This window comes from Canis lupus, chromosome 33 (genome assembly GCF_048164855.1).
Source record: "Canis lupus baileyi chromosome 33, mCanLup2.hap1, whole genome shotgun sequence".
Classification (NCBI taxonomy): Eukaryota; Metazoa; Chordata; class Mammalia; order Carnivora; family Canidae; genus Canis; species Canis lupus.
The window spans coordinates 28,322,329-28,344,214 of record NC_132870.1 but is presented as its reverse complement, the minus strand read 5'-3'; the positions used below and the strand labels follow the sequence as shown (position 1 = coordinate 28,344,214).

Sequence of the window (21,886 nt, the reverse complement as noted above, 5' to 3'; positions counted from 1 at the left end):
AATTTTATTGGGTAAATAAAATAGTTAATTGGTAAACAAAGACTTTTCCCTAAAAATTCTCCTTTAACAAACATTTATAGTACCTCCAACTCGGTGCCCAAATGAAAAAAACTTGGCATGTTTTTATATAGTATATATATACCAGCCTCATCTCCCACCTCCACACCCCATATATTCCCCTACCCCTGCACACACAACACACATACACACAGGATAATAGAAAATGGAGTAAATATATAAAAAAATTTATTCATCTTGATTTCTCTTCAGATAAAATGACCTTTTTAGGATTTGATGACAGATATACTTACATATATTTCTCTATATTTTTTGCTTTATCCAGGTTTACTCTTGAATATAACACAGAATTATTTTTCTCTTTCTTGCAGCCCAGTATTTGGATGTCAGCATAGTGTTAATTGCATTTGTTTTTCTTTTAACATAGATGGTTTCATTCTCTTCAGGTTTGACCTTTCAGTCTCTTTCCTATATTTTTACTATTCCAAGGTAAATGCTGGGGCATAAAAACACATGTTTAATAGAGGAATATTACAATTTCGGGCGGACTTTCATCTCTATCTCCTGTAAGAATTCATGAGTTCTGTCAAGTAACAATATTATCTTACTTTACTTTGTTTCATCTTTTAGTTTGCAATAGCTAGTTTTAACTCTTCTTTTTCTTTTAAATTTAAAATTTTTTTATTTTTAAAGATTTTATTTATTTATTCACGAGAGGTACAGAGAGAGAGGGGCAGAGACATAGGCAGAGGGAGGAGAAACAGGCTCCATGCAGGGAGCCCCATGTAGGACTCGATCTCAGGACTCTGTGATCATACCGAGCTGAATGCAGATGCTCAACCACTGAGCCACCCAGGCATCCCTTTTTTTTTTTTTTTTAAGTAGACTTTACACCGAGCATGGAGCCCAACACGGAGTTTGAACTCATGACCATGAGATCCAGACCTAAGCTGAGATCAAGAATCAGACGCTTAACTGACTAAGCCACCCAGGTGCTTCGTTGTCCTTTGTCTTCTAATCATAAATCAGATCCTACTATACTAATCTTAAGAGGAACTGTTGTATTCAAGGAAACAGACCATTATCACCAATTTACATCTTGGGAGGAAATATTTCATTAAAGGAACTATACCTGAATATTTATGGACTCTGGTTCTTGAGTTGTGTTTCTGCATAAATTACAAACTGAGACATAAATGAATGCCCTGGAGAAACAATAGAAATAAGCACTTAGTCCATTTGGGCTGCTATAACAAAATGCCACATACTGGGTGACTTATAACCAATAGACATTTATTTCTCATAGTTCTGGAAACCTCCAGATCTCAAGTCTAAGATCAAGGCTCCAGCATGGTTGCCTTCTGGTAAAGGCCATTTGCCTTGTTTGTAGCTGGTGCATTCTTGCTGTGCACTCACATGGGCTAGGGATCTTGGTGGGATCTTTTTTATAAGGTACTAATCCCATTCATGAGGGCTCTACCCTCGTACCTCAGCCCTTAAGGCCCCCACCTACTAACACCATCACCTTTGGAGATTAGGATTCAATATGTGAATTTTGGGAGGACACAAATGTAGAAAGCACCATGACACATTAGTTTGAAGATATTTATTTCTGATGCTCTACAATGCCTTCCTTCCAGTTTTTCCTTTAACACATTAACTTTGTGTTTTATTGGACATACCGTCATCTAGTGTGTTTCTTCATATTATCATGAAATGTGCTCCTATGATTTCAAAATAAAAACTTACTCCTAAATATTTAAATTCTTATTCTACAACTTTGCTTTCATAAATTTCATTTACTCGAATACTTATATGGAAGAATTTTCATGTGAATATCTGGATGTTGTGTCCAATAAAAACTACAACTTTTATGTAAGGAGTGAAGAGCTCTGATTCAGGATCCTATGCATTTTAGGTTGCTACACTGCTCACCTAGAAAGAGACAAATCCTAAAGTGGGGATGATTGCTTGCTATGACAACATAGTAACACAAGGTCTGGGCTTGAGTGGCTTATTTGAAATGAATGCATGGGTTTCTCAGAATTTTACCTTACAAATACTCAGGCCGGTGTGACCTACTCAATTTTCTGAACATCTAGGGAGAAAAGAATTAGGAATAAGGGGAAGGCAGAGCAGAAGAGAAGGGGAAAAGAGGGGGAGGAAGAAGGATTGTGTTTAACATTTTATCCTTTGTAAATAATTAGTAAATAATTAGTATCCCCAAACTTATAAATAAAGGATAAAGTTCCCTGACTGAAATTTGGATTTTGTTTTAAGGTTAGGAATTTATAATTTCCTAATTGCTATTGATATTTGCAGGCTAAACAGAGCAGATGTACTTTTAAATTAGATTTGCCAATTATAAACAAATGGATGCCTCAAGTTCAATTTTTTCTTAGTTCCTTATTGTATGAAAGTATTTTAATTTTGTTTACTGCAAGAAGTATGCAGTTAAATTGGCTTTTCTGTGATTAAATATTTCAAAACTTCTTTTATTTGGTTTTTAATTTTTACTGATAAAGTGGTTATTTCCAAAAATAAAAGGTAAGCGATTGTAGCAAACAGCAAAATTATTCAAGTATTTATAAATAAATACTTATATTTCCTCTAAAACAGGTCATTTCTGAAACAGACACATGTACTTATAATTTAGGAACAATATATTAAGTTTATGCAATAATTTTTAAAATTATTTTTATATATTGTTTACCAATTGCTGTCTAACAAACTACTTCAAAACAGGGGCTTAAAACAACCACCATTTATTATGCCTCACAATTCTATGGATTGGAATTTGGCCATGGCTTATGTATTTCACCACTAGGACCAGAATGTCCAGGATGACTTCTTCACTCACATGTCTGCCATTTTAGCTAGAATGGATTGAACTATGCGGTTTGGCTTGTATAGTTCCACTGGAGTCAGATGCTTAGGGCTTTGTTTCTCCCTGTTGGTCGGATTACTGGGTCTTTTCCATGTAGTATCAGAGCCTCTCTTTCTCCCTGTGGCCTCTTCATGTTGGACTTTGGGCAAGGTAGCAAGATTTCTTAAATTATCAGGCTTAAGCCTGGAATGGACACAGTCATTTCCGCTGCATTCTGTTAGCTATAGTAAGCCATAAGATCAGTCTAGATCCAGTGTGGGAGAGGACTACACACGGGAGTGAATACCAGCAGGGGTGGTTCATCAGGGGAGAGGAGATATCTTGTGGAGACTAGCTACTACAGCACATGTGTCCCTTGACAACATCATTTCCTGGAACCTCAGTGATAAAATCGAGCTTTTCTCAAGATACATCTTTCATGTAATCTGAAGTTTAAGAAATGCTTTTCAGAAAAAGGGAACTTGGTTTAAAAGATTTGGGAGACAGTATAAACCATAGCCCTTCTCTTGAGCTTATAATAATGGCACACTAAAAACAGGATTTTACAGTATAAGAATTTAGTTTAACCCATATTTCCTACACATTTAAGTGCATAGAACTATATCTGCCACTTAGTAATCACTTAGCAATATTTGTTGAATCAGAATTATCACAGAATCCTTTTCCACAAAACACATGTTGACATTACAAAGAATTGGTATTTTCAACAGAAGGAACTTTGGGAAAACAGATCTGTTATGTGAGAGAAGAGTATATGATTCTGAGTTTCTTCCAGACCTACAACCCCCATATGGGTGCTTTCTAATGAATTAATTGCTTTACCTTAGACTATAGAACCTTACCTCCTGGTTGCAGGGGATTAGACTCCAGATGGACAACCTGACCTAGAGGCACCTGTCAGTTAACCAGCAACTTAAAAGATATGCTGGCATGAGAGATTTTACCAAAAGGGGTAGCCTAAATTGGATTGTGATAGGCTGATCAAATTAGATCCTGTCACTTGGGCAGTTTGTGAAAAAAATCAGTTAGTTGGGAGAGGTAGAAGTAATAAGAAGCAGAAGTGGAGAATAAAGGAGTTTACATTCTATGGTGCACTATGGTGCTATTTTTTTTTCTTTTTAAGATTTTATTTCTTTATTTGAGAGAGAGAGAGAACATAAGGACAAGGAAGATGGGAGAGGCAAAGGGAGAGAGAGAAGCAGACTCTCCATTGTGCAGGAAGCCCAGGGTGGGGCTTGATTCCAGGATCCCAAGATCATGACCTGAGCCAAGGGCAGACACTTAACTGATTGAGCCACCTAGTCACCCTTGGTGCTATTTCTTTACTATCCTATTTTGTGTGGCTGCTGAAAACTCCTTCTTTTCCTTTCTTCTCCCATCTTTAGATTAATCCCACTAAGGTGGCCATCTGTGTACCTATTTCTTACTATCTGAAAGAGTCTAATTAGTACATGATGTCAGGGAGTGAGGCCTATGTTTTCTTATTAATTTTTTAAAAAAGATTTTATTTATTTATTCATGAGAGACACATAGAAAGAGGCAGAGACATAGAGAGAGGGAGTGCAGGCTCCTCGCAGGGAACCCGATGTGGATCCCAGGATCAGGCCCTGAGCTGAAGGCAGACGCTCAATCGCTCAATCACTCAACCAGCTGAGCATCCCTGTTCTCCTATTCAGAATAGGAATATATTAGATATATTCCTAATATATAAGAATATATATATAATATATATTATATATATAGTCAGGGGAGCAGTGCCGCTTTGACAAGGCCCTCCTTGGGATCCCTGGGTGGCGCAGCGGTTTGGCGCCTGCCTTTGGTCCAGGGCGCGATCCTGGAGACCTGGGATCGAATCCCACATCGGGCTCCCGGTGCGTGGAGCCTGCTTCTCCCTCTGCCTGTGTCTCTGCCTCTCTCTCTCTCTCTGTGTGACTATCATAAATAAAAAATTGAAAAAAAAAAAGACAAGGCCCTCTTTGAGCACGCAAACACAGTAAGTAGGAGTTCCTACTAGCAGGCCCAACAATAGGTAGGATAGTCAGCTAACAAATGAACTCTCAGTGTTTTCAACTGTTGTAGAAAACTCTATTGATCAATAGCTGTAGAATAAACTGGCTATACGTGAATATTTTTTCTTTTTTTTTTTTTTTGAATATTTTTTCTTTAAAGGATCTCAGAAATATATGATAAAAATTCTAGCTCTGGATAGGTTATTTTTCCCCACTGACTGACTTCTGGTAGGAATAATGAGAAAATTAATTATAGGAGGAAGGTGCAGGTGGAAGGAACAAGCATATGGACACCAGGGAAGCTGGAATTGTGCAAATTTCACCAATTACTAAAGCAGAGCTCTTCTAGGGAACAGTGGAAAATGAAGAGAAAGGTTTGCTGGCCACTAGTCCAAGCCTGTGGTGGAGTCAAAATACAGCAACTCCTTAGGGGATTTATTAGGAGAAGGTGGTATGGAGTGGGAAACAGCACCCAGAAAACTCAGATAAGACCACAGAAATGTATATCTAGAATATCAGTGAGAAGAGATAGTAAGTTGAGATACCAGGAGTAAACAGAACTTGCCTGCTATTGTTCAGACAGGCTCAGTGGATACTGATTATTTGGGGATTTACCATTTGGTGTCAGGATTCCTTTTTTTTTTTTTTTAATAGATTTTATTTTCTAAAAAGTTTTACATTTACAGATAAATTAAGCAGATGGTACAGAAAGTTCCCATATACCTCCACACTCAGTTTTCCCTATTGTTAGCATTTACCTTTGTATGAGATATTGTTACACTTAATGAATCAATACTGATACATTATTATTAGCTAAAGTCCAGGGTTTATTTGGATTTCCTTAATTTTTTAGTTTTTACCTACTTTCTTTTTCTGTTCCAGGACCCTAACCAGGATACCACATTACATTTAGTTGTCATGTCTTCTTAGGCTCCTCTTGGCTGTGATAGTTTCTCAGACTTGCTTTGTTTTTGATGATGTTGGCAGTTTTGAAGAATACTGGTAAAGTATTTTGTAGGTTGTCTGTCTAATGGAATTTGTCTGATATTTTCCTCATGAAAAGGGTTTTTGGAGGAAGATTATGGGTTTTTGGAGGAAGACCACAGGGGTAAAGTGTCATTTTCATCACATCATACCAACACTACATACCATCACCATGATTTATTACTTACAATGTTGATCTTGCTTATTTGGCTGAGATGGTATTTGTCAAGCTTCTTCACCGTGAAGTTACCCTTTGCTTTCTGTTTCCATAATGTAGAAGAAGTGAGCACAGCCCATATTTAAGGAGTAGAAATTTATGTTCCCTCTCCTTGAGATTTGAGGATCTATATAAATTATTTGGAATTCTTCTGCATGGGATATTTGGGATATTTGTCTCATCTCCCCATTTATTTATTCAGTCATTTATTTGCCAAAATGGACTCAAAAATATTTTATACTTGTGATAACCCTATACTACTTTATTTATTTTATTCCTCAAATTTGTCTATCTTTGGCCACTGGGAGGTCTTTCATTTGGCTCCTTTGACAGACCTACATGAATGTGGTGTTTCATTGTTTTGTTGTTTTTGTTTTTTATTTTTTGTACTTCAAAAACACTCTCACACTTCAAAGTGTTCCAGGCTCACCTTGTATATTTCTTTACTAGTCCTAGAATTAGCCATTTCTTGAAAAAAGTTCTTCCATTGGAAATGGTATTAGAAACCAAGATCTGGACTCACTGCTACTGGGATGCTGTTTCTTTAGAGCCTTCTCAGCTGACAGAACAAAGAAACAGGTATATCACTTATGGGTACATAAACACATCTATAAATATTTCTATATGTAATCATCTGTATCTGTATTAAATTAAATATGAGTTCTTTTTTTTAAAAAATTTTATTTATTTATGTATGATAGTCACAGAGAGAGAGGCAGAGAGGCAGAGACACAGGCAGAGGGAGAAGCAGGCTCCATGCACCGGGAGCCCAATGTGGGATTCGATCCCGGGTCTCCAGGATCGCGCCCTGGGCCAAAGGCAGGTGCTAAACCGCTGTGCCACCCAGGGATCCCTAAACATGAGTTCTTACTAATCCACTAGCAAATTTATGGCTTCCTCCCACCCAACCCCCTTGCTTATGTCACTCTCACTCCAAAGGTAAGAAACTTGGCTCTTACCTTGTGCCATCCACTTACTTGTTTAACATATGTACAGTTGCATCAGAATTGTTAACCTGTCCCCTTATGGAGAATGACTTTATCAATTAGTACAGTGGTTATATGCAGTTCCTTTTCCATTAGTTTCAGACTCCATATATTTCCAAATTTACTGTGCACCCTACTCCTCTTTAGAGGCACTATAAGGAAATGAAAAGGATGGAGGAGTAAGTTTAGAGATTAAAATCATTTTAAAGAGGTGCCTGGGTGGCTCAGCTGCTTAAACATCTACCTTTAGCTCAGGTCATGATCTCACGGTCCTGGGATTGAGCCTCATATTAGGTTTTTTGCTCAGTGGGGAATCTGCTTCTCTCTCTTCCTCTGCCCCTTCCCACTGCTCATTCTCTCAAATAAATAAATAAAATCTTTAAAAATAAAATCATTTTAAAGACATGACACACTTTTTAAATTGTCAAGACTAAATTACACTAAGGATATATGTTAAATAGTGAAGCTAAAAAAAAGGCAAATAAGTTATTACTATAAAAGTAACCACATAAAAAAGCAACTTCTACTTCTAGGAAGATAAAGTATCAGTGATTGGATCTGATCTCCCACCAGAAACAGCTAAGAAAACCCACTAAAATAATATTTGAAAATATGACTTTCAGACATTGGATACCAGGCAGGGCAGGACAGTGATCCCTGAGATTGGGAAATAATGAGATTAATCCTTACAGCTGCCTCAGCTTAATATCTGAGACAGAGTTTCCTGGCCACAGTGCAGGCAGAGTAATCCAGGCAGAAATCTGTGGTCCCGCTGATTTAGGAAGTTGATGCTGGGAGTCAGGATGACAGGATATACTACTTAAGAAGACAGAACTACCACAGAGAAAGCTCCAGAGATGGCAGAAAGTGCACTGGGGCAAAGGCAAGTGAGAACAACTAATATCGGGCAGAGAAAAATACCATCCAAAAGGAGCAAAGGGGAATATGCCCTGAGCTCACAACCAACAGAAAATAGGCTGTGTTCCCACTAGCCAGAGTGGAAATCCTTGGCTTTGGGCAAAGTACTCAAAATGGTATTCTGAGTGGTGGGGCACAATTAGTCATAGGCTAAGGCCTTGAAAGGACCAAACTATTTCTAAGTAACCTAACCATGACCCAGAAATAAAGCTGAAAAAAATGTACAGGGCTACAAAAACATGCAGCATGCTAGAAGGTAAAATTCACAACATCAGGAGTCTGGTAAGGAGCAGGAAAGGGGCAGGGAAAGAGGAGAATATGACCTAGACTGAGAAAAATGAGTCAATATGATGAGATATAAACACAGAAAACAGAATTAGTAGATAAGGATGTTAAAATGGTTATTTTACATATATTCAAACAAGTAGGGGAAGGATTGCTCATGTGGAATGGAGGCATGGAAGATACATTTTTAAAAAGAGACCCATGTTGGGGTGCCTGGGTGGCTTAGTTGGTTAAATGCCGGCTCTCTCAATTTCTGCTCAGGTCATGATCTCCAGGTCGTGAAATTGAGCCCCAAGCTGGGCTCTGTGCTGGACATGGAGCCTGCTTGGGATTCTTTCTCTCTCTTTCCCTCTGCCTCTCCCACTCTCACTTTCTCAAAAGAAAAATATAAAATAAAATGAGACCCATGTTGAACTTCTTGAGATGAAGAATAAAATGTTTGAGATAGAATATATACAGAATTTCCAAAACTCAGTAATAAAACAAACAGTTCATTTTTAAAAAATTATTTATTTATTTATGATAGTCACAGAGAGAGAGAGAGAGAGAGAGAGAGAGGCAGAGACATAGGCAGAGGGAGAAGCAGGCTCCATGCACCGGGAGCCCGACGTGGGATTCGATCCCGGGTTTCCAGGATCGCGCCCTGGGCCAAAGGCAGGTGCCAAACCGTTGCGCCACCCAGGGATCCCGAGAACAAACAGTTCAATTAGAAAATGGGCAAAAAGGGAACCCTGGGTGGCGCAGCGGTTTAGCGCCTGCCTTTGGCCCAGGGCGCGATCCTGGAAACCCGGGATCGAATCCCATGTCGGGCTCCCGGTGCATGGAGCCTGCTTCTCCCTCTGCCTATGTCTCTGCCTCTCTCTCTCTCTCTCTCTCTGTGTGTGTGACTATCATAAATAAATAAAAAATTAAAAAAAAAAAGAGAAAATGGGCAAAAAGATCTGATCAGATCCTTAACCAAAGAAAATATACAGATAGTGGAACACCTGGGTGGCTCAGTGATTTGAGCGTCTGCCTTTGGCTCAGGGCATGATCCCAGGTCCTGGGATCGAGTCCCACATCAGGTTCTCCACTGGGAGCCTGCTTCTCCCTCCACCTCTGTCTCCACCTCTCTCTGTGTCTCTCATGAATAAATAAATTATTTTTTTAAAAAAAGAAAATATACAGATAGCAAATAAGCACATGAAATGATGTTTAACATTAGTCATTAGGGAAGTGCAATTTAAAAAAAATATTTTATTTATTTATTCATGAGAGACACAGAGAGAGAATAGAGACATAGGCAGAGGGGGAAGCAGGCTCCCTGTGGGGAGCCCGATGCAGGACTCGATCCTGGAACTCTAGGATATGACCTGAGCCAAAGGCAGATGCTTAACCACTAAGCCACCCAGGCTCCCAGAGAAGTGAAAATTAAAACTATAATGATATACTATTGCATACTATTACAGCGACTAAAATTAAAAAGACCAACCATACCAATCTATTGGCAAGAATGTGGAGCAACTATAATTCTCATACACTGCTAGCAGGAATGTAAAATTGTACCACCATTTACCAATGGTTTTGACTGTTTTTCAAAAAATTATATATATGCCTACCATATGGCGTAGTCATTCCTCTAGTATTCATATGCCTAGGTTTCTTTCCCTGGGTGGGGGGTAGGGGGAGAAAGTATCTGCTCACACAAAGACTTGCATATGAGTGTTCATGGTAATTTTATTTGCAAGAGCCTCAAATTGAAGTTACCCAAATATCCTTCAACAGATAATAAACAAATCATGGCATATCCGCATATTGTGAGTTTAACTAAACTACTCCATGATATTGCTGCCTTGGCATCTATTTTGGCTTACCAAGGGACCTGCAGGGACCTTAAACTGACACTAGCCCTTCATACAAGCACATACCCTAGATAACAGCCCACAGAGTCACAAGCAAATGTAATGTCCTGATAAGACCTCCCCAACTGCCCTTGTGATCAACAGTCTTCCTGGCCTTCTAGGACTTTCCCCTATGTGCCCCTGAGACACCCCCCCCCCCCCCCACAGGGGCACCTGGGTGGCTCAGTCAGTTAAGCATCTGTCTTCCACTCAGGTCCTGATCCCAGGGTCCTGGGATTAAGCCAGCTTCTCCCTCTCCCTCTGCTCCTCCCCATGCTTGTTCTCTCTCTCTCTCTCTCTCTCTCTCATGAATAAATAAAATCTTTGAAAAAAAAGAAAAAAAGATGAGGGGCATCTGGTGGCTCAGTCAGTAAGCATCTGCTTTCAGCTCAGGTCACGATCTCAGGGTCCTGGGATCCAGCCCTGTATTGTCAGGCTCCCTGCCCAGTGAGGAGTGTGCTTCTCCCTCTTCTTCTGGCCCTCCTCCCTGCTCATTGTTTCTCTCTCTCTCTCTCTCTTAAATAAATAAATAAATAAATAAATAAATAAATAAATAAATAAATAAAATCTTAAAAAAAAATAATAAAGATGAGACCCCTGTAGAGCTTACCAGAAACTCTGCTCTCTTTGATTTGAATTAATCAATCTGGCCTTAGCCTGGGAACCCCAGAGCATTCCACCTTGGGATCCCAATGAAGGCATTTGCCCCAGGTCCTGCCTTTTTCTCTGCCTGCACCTGGCCTTGTGTGGCCTCTCAAAGTGTGCCATGTACTTCCTCAAGGACCTATGAGTAATAAAGGTCCTTGAGGTTTATTATGAGTAATAATGGTTCTTATTTCTTTTGTGTTCTATTGTTAAGCCAAAATTCACCATCTATAGCACCTGTGCTTTACTTAACAAATGTTAATTTAACAAAATCTTAACACTGTACAGTGGAATACTAGTCATCAACAAAATGGAATAAACTGCCAACACACACAACAACATGGATGTATTTCATCATAATTATGCTGAAAGAACCTAGGGAAAAGAATATATGCTGTGTTTGGTGTTGCTTCCCATTACTTATTACTCAGCTACTTTAACATACAGAAATTATTGACACAATGTTTTACACAGTAAGGTGCTTACAGATAATTTGTGGGTTTGATTAAATTCTTGTTTTCAGGTACAAGTGACACCTAAATTAAGAACCTAGAATAAGGGGCACCTGGGTGGTCAGTCAGTTAAACATCTGCCTTCAGCTCAGGTCATGATTTCAGGGTCTTGGGACCAAGTCTGGTTCTCTGCTCAGCACAGAGTCTGCTTTTCTCTCCCTCTTCCTCTCAAATAAATAAAATAAATCTTACAAAAAAAGAATCAAGAATAATTTTAGAACTCGAAAAATTCCTTGAGATGAATTTATCCAACTGATCCCCTGCTTCAGCCCCAGAAGTTACATGACTTACCCAAGGTTCTTAAGTTAGTAGAAAACCTAGAACTCTAGCAAGTTGTCTCTATTCACTGTGAAAAAGATCTCTTTTGAATTATGAACAAACCATAATTCTAAAATATGACAATTTTTAGTAACCCATCTTATGAAATTCACTATTTGGGGGCTTTTTTCTAAGGTAAAAAATAGCAATAACCACCAGAAAATGCTTCAGATGAAATTGGTGATGTTTCAAGGATTTTTCAGCCCTATTTCTCTTGTTCTTTATTCAGTCAAATCCCCTTGCTGAAGATATGTCTTTAGATATATTCATGTATTTTCTCCATATATGCAAAATGTGAAGAAATGGAATGGCCTTGACCACAGGGGTGATTTTCTCTACAAACTGGCCTCCTGCAAGCCTAGAGACTTGAAGTGACTGGATGAGAGGGAATTCTTCAGAATCTCCAGTGATTCCTTCCGAATGGAAATAAAATATCCCTGCCTGCCTTCCAATCATCCCTTCCATTTCACAGTTGGTGGCTGTTTAACTAACAATAGAGAGGGTGGGGGGATGAATGGGATGCTCATGCATATTACCTCTGGTTTGTGCAGCAACTTTTAAGTTCTATTCATCTCAGACCACCTTCTGAGACTGATGCTCTGCTACCACCTAGGTGAGTGACTTACAATATGATATTACCAAGCTTTTACATTACCGTTACCCTCTTCTTGAGAATACCTGTGCTCCTGAAAGGGTTAAGATACACTTTGCTCTGGGGTTTCTAATTTTTATAGCTCCTTGGTTTAGCTTAAAATATTTAATGTGCTCTTTACAGTTTTAGTGACTGTTGGAATATACAATATGTTATAAGGGTAACTATCTCAGGTATCTAAGAATGCCCATCCATTATTTAAAGCAGTAGTTCTCAGATGGTCCTCTCTCACTAATGGCTTTACCTCACACTTACATGAGAAAATAAAAACCCTCAGTGCAAAGTCTCTCATCATCCCACCTCCTATACCAATGGGCTGGCATCTGTGCCTGTCTTCTCTTTTTACTTTATTTTGCAGGTATTACCTACTCCTCATCAAAGGCCCACCTTCACTTGTGCCCTGGATTCCAACCCTCAAGGATCTCTATCCATCAGTTAATTACCTTTGCTCTTTGTTGGGGTCATTCTCATCAGCATATAATTTGCTCTAGTTTATCCTTTCTTTTAAAAATATCCTACTTTAGGACGCCTGGATGGCTCAGCAGTTAAGCATTTGCCTTCGGCTCAGGGTGTGATCCTGAAGTCCCAGGATCAAGTCCCACATTGGGCTCTCTGCATGGAGCCTGCTTCTCCCTCTGCTTATGTCTCTGCCTCTCTCTCTCTCTCTCTCTGTCTCATGAATAAATAAAATCTTAAAAAAAAATCCTACCTTGATTCTGTATTGGTCTTCAGCTCTCTTTCATTTCTCTATTCCTTTTTTTAAGCCAAACATCTGGGGTTGTCTCCACATGCTCACTTCGTTTGACCTTGAATTCAATATTTTTAAAAAGTTCTTTTGTACATTTTTGTCAAAATGATATATCCAAATAGTTTAGACTGAAATGATTCTATAAGGAATTTTAAGACAAAGAACAAATCCCTCATCATCTTCATCTCCTCTCCCAATTTTCCTTCCCTAGAGGCAACGACTCTTAAGTCTTTCAGGTAAATCTTTTCGTACATATTTCCATATCTTAAAATAATAGATGTATTGCTACTTTTGGTCTTTAAGCTTTAGGCAATATCTATGGGTTTCTCGCCTTGGAAAATGAAGATTTATTTCTCTTTCTTCTTCTGTCACCATCACACATGTGTGTATATTACTATGACTAAGTATGTGTGATTTAGAGCTGAGCCATGCCAACAAGCACATGAGAAAATGCTCCGCATCACTTGCCATCAGGGAAATACAAATCAAAACCATAATGAGATCCCACCTCACACCAGTGAGAATGGGGATAATTAACAAGGCAGAAAACCACAAATGTTGGAGAGGATGTGGAGAAAGGGGAACCCTCCTGCACTGTTGTGGGAATGTGAACTGGTGCAGCCACTCTGGAAAACTGTGTGGAGGTTCCTCAAAGAGTTAAAAATAGATCTGCCCTACGACCCAGCAATTACACTGCTGGGGATTTACACCAAAGATACAGATGCAATGAAACACCAGGACACCTGCACCCCGATGTTTCTAGCAGCAATGTCCACAATAGCCAAACTGTGGAAGGAGCCTCTGTGTCCATCGAAAGATAGACGGATAAAGAAGATGTGGTTTATGTATACAATGGAATATTACTCAGCCATTAGAAATGACAAATGCCCACCATTTGCTTCAACGTGGATGGAACTGGAGGGTATTATGCTGAGTGAAATGTCAATTGGAGAAGGACAAACATTATATGGTCTCATTCATTTGGGGAATATAAAAAATAGTGAAAGGGAATAAAGGGGAAAGGAGAAAAAATGAGTGGGAAATATCAGAAAGGGAGACAGAACATGAGAGACTCCTAACTCTGGGAAACGAACTAGGGGTGGGAGAAGGGGAGATGGGCGGGGGGTGTGGGGGTGGGGGTGACTGGGTGACGGGCACTGAGTGGGGGCACTTGATGGGATGAGCACTGGGTGTTATTCTATATGTTGGCAAATTGAACACCAATAAAAAAATAAATTTATAAAAAAAAAAAAAAAGAGCTGAGCCATGTAGGTAAACATCCTTCCTTTCCACCATGATAGTTTTACTCTGAAGATAGTTTCTTTTTTTTCTTTCCTTTGTGTGTGTGTGTGTGTGTGTGTGTTTGTGTGTGGTTCTCTTTGTGGAGTTCTTTATTGTTCTCTTCTTAAAAATAAGTAACCTCTTATGTAAAAAAGAAGAGAGACATATATCCTTGCTTTTTTTTTTTTTTTTTAAAGAATACTCATAAGAGGTTATAGCGAACACTTCTGGTGCTGCATGCATATCCTTTCAGCCCGTACTATTGTGGAACATATCATCCTGACTTTCACTTGTGAATATACCTCTATTTCTTCGCATGAAGGCTTTCTTTAGGACCAGTGCCCTCTCTACTTGTATGAATTGCAATCCAAAATTACCAGGGAATGAACACTCCACTCCCTAGGAATAGTCCTTGAATAATGACTGAAGGGAGTGGTATAAATATCCCAGCTCTCTCCTCTCAGATAATATGTTTTGAAGCATATAATCAACACTTTCTCAGAGTTACTCAGTGGGATTAAGCTCCAGTTACTTACAATGGCTGCTTTATTGACTTCCTTCATGTTCCTGTATCATGTTCCCACTTTACTAATGGTGTTTCCTGGGATCACCTCCCAAATAAATGACTTGTAATCATATTCTTTCCATGCCCTACTTCTTGAACAACACAAATTAGGACAATTAGTGCTGAGGATTTCTCATTATATCACATTTAAGGTACATGATATCCGGTATACCAGTTTTAGAAGATGCTAAAATTGCTAAGTGGGTACAGGTGGTATCAGCCTCATCCCTCCATTGTAAAATTCTCTTTCCTACCTCTATTAGAGTTTTCCAGAGAAACAGAACCAATAGTATAGATAGATGGAGATTTATTATAAGGAATTGGCTCACGTGATCATGGAGGCTGAGAAGTCTCAAGATCTGCAGTCAGCAAGCTGGAGAAGGGCTGATGGTAGTTTCACTCCTAGTTCCAAAGCCTGAGAGTCAGAAGAGCTGATGGCATAAGTTCCAGTCTGAAAGATAGCAGGCTTGAGATCAAAGAGCCAATGTTTCAGTTCAAGTCTGAAGGCAGGAAAAGACCAATGTCTCAGCTCAAAGAAGTAAGGCTCCTGGAGTCCCCTCTTACTTGTAGAAGAGTCATCTTTTTGTTCTAATCATGCCTTTGAATGATTGGATGAGGCCTACCCACTTTAGAGAGTAATTTACTTAGTCTATTGATTCAAATGTTAATCTCATCCAGCAAAACTCTCACAGACTCACCCAGTATAATGTTTAACCAAATATCTGGGCGCTCTGTGAGCCATTCAGGTTGATACATAAAATTAACCATCACACTATCTTTCACCTAATACTTTCAGCAGACATTAATGATTATTGCCTATATTAATTACCTCATCAGGTGTTTAAAATAGTGATTTTTATTTATTCATTTTTTTAAAGATTTGTTTTATTTATTCATGAGACACACAGAGACAGAGACATAGGCAGAGGGAGAAGCAGGCTCTCTATGGGGAGCCTGACGCAGGACTTGATCCCACGATCCTGGGATCATGACCTGAGCCAAAGGCAGATCTCAACCACTGAGCCACCCAGACGCCCCTAAAAGGGTGATTTTTCTTTCCTTTCCTTTCCTTTTCCTTCCTTCTTTCCTTTCTCTTTAATTTAAATTTTAGGTTAACATACAGTGCAATATTGATTTCTGGAGTAGAATTCATGATTCATCACTTACCAACAATAGCCAGGGCTCATCAAAACAAGTGTCTTCCTTGCTACCCATCAAAAATGGTAATTTTTAAGTTCCAACAATCCTTCTGCATTTATTAGTTAAAATTTTATCAGTATGAACTATTCTTCATCAACTATTTGATTACCCAGAGATATAGTTTGTTTGGAAAGGGTGTGATAAATGTGTCCTTTTTGATGACTTACTTTTCTAAATAGTTATGACTAATATAACCTCAAACTCCGTTTCAGTTGCCTGAATCATTTTCAGTATGGTCATTTCTATCAGATGCTCTATTAATTTTGTCTTCCTAAACAAGGCTCTCCAAGGGCCTTCTGACTTCTTGGAGACCCTTCTGATTGAGTATCCTCCAGACCCAGTACATGGTAGTCATCCCTAGATCTTCCTTCACCATCAACCTGGGAATTCCTTTTCAGCTGTCTCCTCTGTGGAAACTCCTGTTTTCTAAATGCCATGTCTTCCTTTTTCCATTTAAGTGGAGCATATCCTCCAATAATTTCTTGAGAAAGGGTGTATGTAACTCCAAATTTCAGGTTGGAAATTCTTTTGGAACTCTAAAGATATTGTTCTATTTGCCTTCTAGCTCTCAGTGTTTTTCTTGGTACCCTCAATTTATTTTCATTCCTGATTCTTTGCTTTTGAAATCTCCTCCTTGGAAGCTTGTAGGATTTCCAAACAACAGTGCTATGTTTTGTATGTTGAATTTTTATGTGCTGAGCTGGACATTTGGGGAGAGACTCAAGTCCTTCACTTCTAGGAAATTTTCTTGAATAATTTCCTTGGTTATTTCCTCCTGCGATTTTTCTCTTCTGGAATTCCTAATATTTGGATGTTGGGTTTCCTGGACTGTTTTTTCTTTAAAAATTCCACTTCTATTTTGGGGAATTTTTTGCTCTGCATTCTGGGAGATACCTTCACCTTTTCTTCCACTCCTGCTATCTTGCTTTTAATTTCCAAGAGCCTCATTTTAGTTCTGAATACTTATGGCATTGCCATTTCATTGACACATCTTTCAATATGTAGCTCTAATTTTAGAGCTACATAGGTTTAGAGCTATTATTACCAAAAAATTGTCAGCTTTTAATATCAAGAATCCAGGGACTCTTCAAAATCCTTGCTATATATACATTAAAAATTCTCCATGGGAAAAAGATTCTCTATGCAAGTCAGTGGTTAAATTTCCATATATTTCAATTGTCGAATAGTTCTCTTAAGTTTTCTTTTAATCTTTAGTTCTTCATTAGTTTTTTTCCCCCTTTAGTTGAATTATTTAAGAATCAGTTCACTATGATGTAGGCTTTTCTACAATTTGAATTTGGCTACTTGCATATATGGTGATTTTACATCTTCCTCTTTTCTCTGCATTAACTATAAACTGGCAATTAGACCTGAAAGCTTGGTTAGAATCAGGTGATTCTGAGGGGCATTAATACTACAGGAGGCAAAAAATCATGAGGAGGCAAAAAAGTTCTGATGTTCTTTATTTCCATGATGTTAGCAGCCATGAGCATTATTGTCTTTATCCATTACTTGATTAGAAGGTAAAGATGGCGATATTATAATCTTTCCTTCTTTATTTATTAGCTATATTTCTACAAGGAAAACTTCTCATAAATTTTTAAAAAGATTTTATTTATTTGAGAGAGAGAGAGAGAGTGAGAGAGAGACAACAGAGCAAGAGGGAGGAGTAGAGGGAGAAGCAGGCTCCCCACTGAGCAGAGAGCCTAATGCGGGGCTCCATCCCAGGACTCCAGATCATAACCTGAGCTGAAAACAAATGCTTTAACGACTGAGCCACCCAGGCACCCCCTTCTTATCCATTTTTTAAAAAAAGATTTATTTATTTATTTGAGAGAGAGAGAGAAAATGAGAGCACAAGCAGGAGGGGCAGAGGGAGAGGGAGAGAGAATCTCAAGTGACTGTGCTCAGCACAGAGCCGGACATGGGGCTTGATCTCAAAACCCTGAGATCATGACCTGAGCTGAAAACTGTGCCACCCAGGGGTCCCCTCATCAATTTTTTCATTATCTGACTTACAGATAATGCAGAGAAAGCAGGGTAAATGTTTAATTTTTTCCTTTTGTTTATATTTTCAAAATGAGTTGGTTCCTTAGCATCCTCCAAGGATAACAATGAATTCTCTTTTAATCATCATCAATATTGGGATCCCTGGGTGGCGCAGCGGTTTAGCGCCTGCTTTTGGCTCAGGGCGCGATCCTGGAGACCCGGGATCGAATCCCATGTCGGGCTCCCGGTGCATGGAGCCTGCTTCTCCCTCTGCCTGTGTCTCTGCCTCTCTCTCTCTCTCTCTCTGTGTGTGTGTGACAATCGTAAATAAATAAAAAAAAATTAAAAAAAATCATCATCAATATCATATCAACATCTACATTTAAACATATTTTGTTTTAATACCTTATAGTTATTATCCCTTTAGAGCTCTAATTGTGCCATCTTTGACACAAGAAAACTTCTTGAAGTTGGCTTCTGAGTTCTTTCGACATAATCCTGTGGTTTTTGTTGTTGTTTGTTTAATTCTAGTCTTTTTTGGTAATTTCCTTGTTTTTGGTTGCTGATGCCTGGAATCATGATTTTGAACTGAGAGTATCAATGCAAACTCATGATGTATTTTGACTCTAAAAATGTCTTTCATTGGAAAAGCTCAGAAATATGGACTGAGAAGCAATGAGCACAACTAGAAGCCCAGATTGTGATTTCTTTATATCATTTCCCTCTGAATACCATTTCCGAGGACTTCTTGGAGAGACAGCTGATTCCAAATGGGGTGCTGTGTTCTCATTTGAACTTCCAAATTCCTTCCTGTTACTGGCAAAATCGAGAAGTATACTGAAATTCAGTACTACATGCAGACTTCAACTTAAACATTCCCTAGGAAAAGCTATAGGGAACTACTGGCATTTTACATGGTCAAGGTCAGATTTCTACTTTAGTAATGGAGTGTATGACAGAGGTGTGGGCAGCAGTTGCACAGGTGGGAGGATGCCTAGTTAAGGGGATTGGTTGTGATTCATCTTGGATATGGGGAAGGCCTAATAAAAGACATTAACAGTAGGGGAAATAAATATTTATTGATTTGCTGATTTGCTAGTTATTAAAAAAAACCAATGGCTTTTAGGTCTTAGTGATTGAAGATGGTGTGTGTGTGGTGTGAGGTGGAAAAAAACTGGGTTAAGGAGGAGCAGAGATTCAAACAACTATTTCTGTGCCACGGGTAAGCTGTGGAAAACCTTTCGCGTAATGGGAGGGGGGCGAGAACTCGTGGAGGAACCCCCCCCCCAGCCCATTTTCCTATGAACTAGCCCTGTGATAATTAGGTGGATTTGAAAATGTTCTGCATAGGTGGGCATTCTACCGTGTGGTAACCAGCAGCCCTCCTTACGCCTAGATTTCAGTGCCCTAAGAATTTACGGAAAAGCTAATAACATAGGGGATCCTTTGAGCCTACCTGAGAGAATTACTGGACAGAATAGCTCCGGGTATGAGGAGAGGTCTCCAAAGTGCAAGGCTCCTTGCAGATAACCACCTCATCCCAGTCGAGATATTAATTACTGATGACTAAGGATGGGTCATTGACTGTTTTTTGAAGTTGGGCGCTGAGCAGAATTTTAAAGCCACCAAACGGAACCTGTGGAGAATGAATTGTCTGGTAAAACAGTTCTTCCCTCTGCGCGGCTGGAAAAATCCCTTTTTAAAATGTGGCCAGGGCGCCAGGTAGATACAGACTGGGCAGACAGCAGCCTGGTGGCCAGGCTTAAGGAGGAGAAGCCAGAGGGGCAGGAGGCCACCTCAACGCCTTCTCCCAGCCGGCGTGAGCGGCGAGGAGCCAAGCACGCTGGGGCCGGGAGCCGGGAGCCGGGAGCCGGGAGCCAGGTGCCGCCCTTACCCTGAGAGGCCTGCGGCGCCGGCAGGGGAGAAGCCAGGAGACTTCCACGACGACCTCCCTCGGCCCCGCCCCTTCCTCAGAAACCAGGGGGAGGAGCGTCGCGCGCGCTCGCCCGGACGCGAGCGCCAAGGCCCCGCCCCCCCACCCCGGCCTAAGGTTCGCGCCCGCCGCTTCGCCCCTCCTCACACGTACCTCTCGGCTCCAGCCCCATTGCGGAGGCGCCCGCGCCGCGCCACGCAGGAGGAGGCACGAGCGCGTGCGTGCGTACGTCAGCGCGCGCCGACCCGAGCGCGGGGGAGGCCCCGCCCTCCAGCCCGGCCCCGCCCCCGCCCCCGCCGGCCTCTCTAACCTGTGGGCGCGGAGGCTCCCGGCCCCCGAGCGCGCTCTGCGGTTATGGAGGTTCCCGGGAGCCTGTGCAAGAAAGTCAAGCTGAGCAATAATAATGCGCAGAACTGGGTGAGTCGGGTGGAGGAGCGGAGGCGGCTCGGGGAGGCTCCGGCTTGTGGCTCGTTCCGGAGCCACTGCTTTCCTCCCGCCTCCTCTGCATCCTCCCTGGGGCTCGGGGATGGTACCCGAGGCCGCGGCGCCTCCCAGCTGGGGTTGGGGGGGGGGCGGGGGTGCCAGACTGGCTGGCGCGGCAGGGGTCTCGGGCTGGGCGCAGTGTGCGGTCCGACCCACCCTCAGGGGGAAGAAGGCACCCTTCCCCAGCGCCTCGGCTCAGAGGAGACCTGGAGGGAAATCTGGGGAGTGAGCTGGCGGCTGCCGAGGCGTGCAGCCCGGCCGGGGGATGCTGCGCGCATCCCCTGGATTGGCCTGAAGCTCTGCGGAGGAGGCGAAGGCGGGCGCGTTCGGTGCGTTCTGGTTTTTCTTGGCTCTGCCAGTGCGGTTAGCCCAGGTTTGGATCCTTCGCCACGTCTTTCCATTTATTTCTGAGTTTCAGTGTGAAGGGAGAGTACCCAACAATGTGGCCATTCATGAATTGAGACTGCTCTGCACTGAGGTTCTTTGTGACTCGGTGTTAAATAGGAAAGTCTAACAAATAACATGGAGTTTTAAAGGACTTGATTTCTGCAGACAGTAAGGTATGGAAAGAGCAATGGTTTATAACGTTTATCAAGGACCGCCCGTTGGATTTGATGGTCAAGTGCTGTGTCCTCAGAAGGTTGCTTCCTTCCTTAATTCTTTGATGAGAAACAGCCTTAAGATTTTGTAAGTATAGAGTAGATGGCAGTGGGGGAGGGGGACAGGAAGGCGGTGTCGGACTTGGGAGTCAGGAAAGGCACTGGTTTAGATAGTTTTTTATTTCACAATACAGTACGATGATGAGGTTTAATTTTAAAGGCAGCCTTGCGGATCATCATTGCCCTCGATGAGTCAAAGAAAAAAAAAAAGCCATCTCAGGCAGATAATTCATTTGAAGTCGTGAATTTACCGTATCTTGTTACCAAGGATTTTCATCTGATTCCTTTCTCCTTTTAGTTATTCGACCTTATGTGATAAGGAGAAAAAGGAGATAAAAGGTGAATTCCAACATTGGAAAGAGCGCTGGACTACTGGCCTGGTCTGTGGTCCCAGCTTTGCCATTTAGTAGCTGAGGGCTCCTGAGAAAAAATATTTCTTTAAACCGTAGCCCACTTAACAAGGGTGTAATAGTGTGCACTTCACTGGGCTGTTTTGAGGAGTAAAGATAATGAATTTGAAGATGCGGTGAAACCACTACCATGTTACTTAGTGTACCTAATACTTCTGTACCTTGAAGTATTTTTTTAGTTAGGGAAATAAGGTTGTCTAAATTTAAGAGCATTTACAGATAATTTCAGTTACACCATCCCTAATTTATTTATTAACTATTTGCCAAATCGGTATGTGCATGTGTGCTTTGTAGAGACCTGTGCTGC

At 40.8% G+C, this 21,886-nt stretch overlaps 1 protein-coding gene and 1 long non-coding RNA gene across 6 annotated transcripts in view; one reads left to right on the top strand and one right to left on the bottom strand.

Annotated features, from left to right (window-relative positions):
* Nucleotides 1-238: 238 nt before the first annotated feature.
* On the bottom strand, nt 239-20,303 carry LOC140623464 (uncharacterized). 4 transcript variants are annotated; one of them, XR_012023079.1, is made up of 7 exons: nt 20,181-20,303; nt 19,551-19,730; nt 18,500-18,910; nt 15,235-15,405; nt 13,021-13,117; nt 6,546-6,674; nt 239-1,223 (listed from the first exon to the last, which is right to left on the bottom strand). It is a non-coding gene; the product is annotated as an uncharacterized lncRNA (long non-coding RNA). The 4 variants fall into 4 exon arrangements; XR_012023081.1 differs by lacking the exon at nt 239-1,223 and adding an exon at nt 7,093-7,253 and having other exon boundaries at nt 5,083-6,674; XR_012023080.1 differs by lacking the exons at nt 239-1,223; nt 20,181-20,303 and adding an exon at nt 19,989-20,115 and having other exon boundaries at nt 5,083-6,674; nt 18,827-18,910.
* The window catches only part of PAPSS1 (3'-phosphoadenosine 5'-phosphosulfate synthase 1), a 98,673-nt gene continuing 97,039 nt past the window's right edge, over nt 20,253-21,886 (top strand). The window contains exon 1 of one of the 2 annotated variants that reach the window (XM_072809918.1): nt 20,253-20,444. In XM_072809918.1, coding sequence (XP_072666019.1) covers nt 20,382-20,444 — 63 coding nt within the window. In that variant the 5' untranslated portion in view covers nt 20,253-20,381. The remainder of the gene's footprint in view (nt 20,445-21,886) is intronic. The other variant, XM_072809917.1, reaches the window with a different exon arrangement.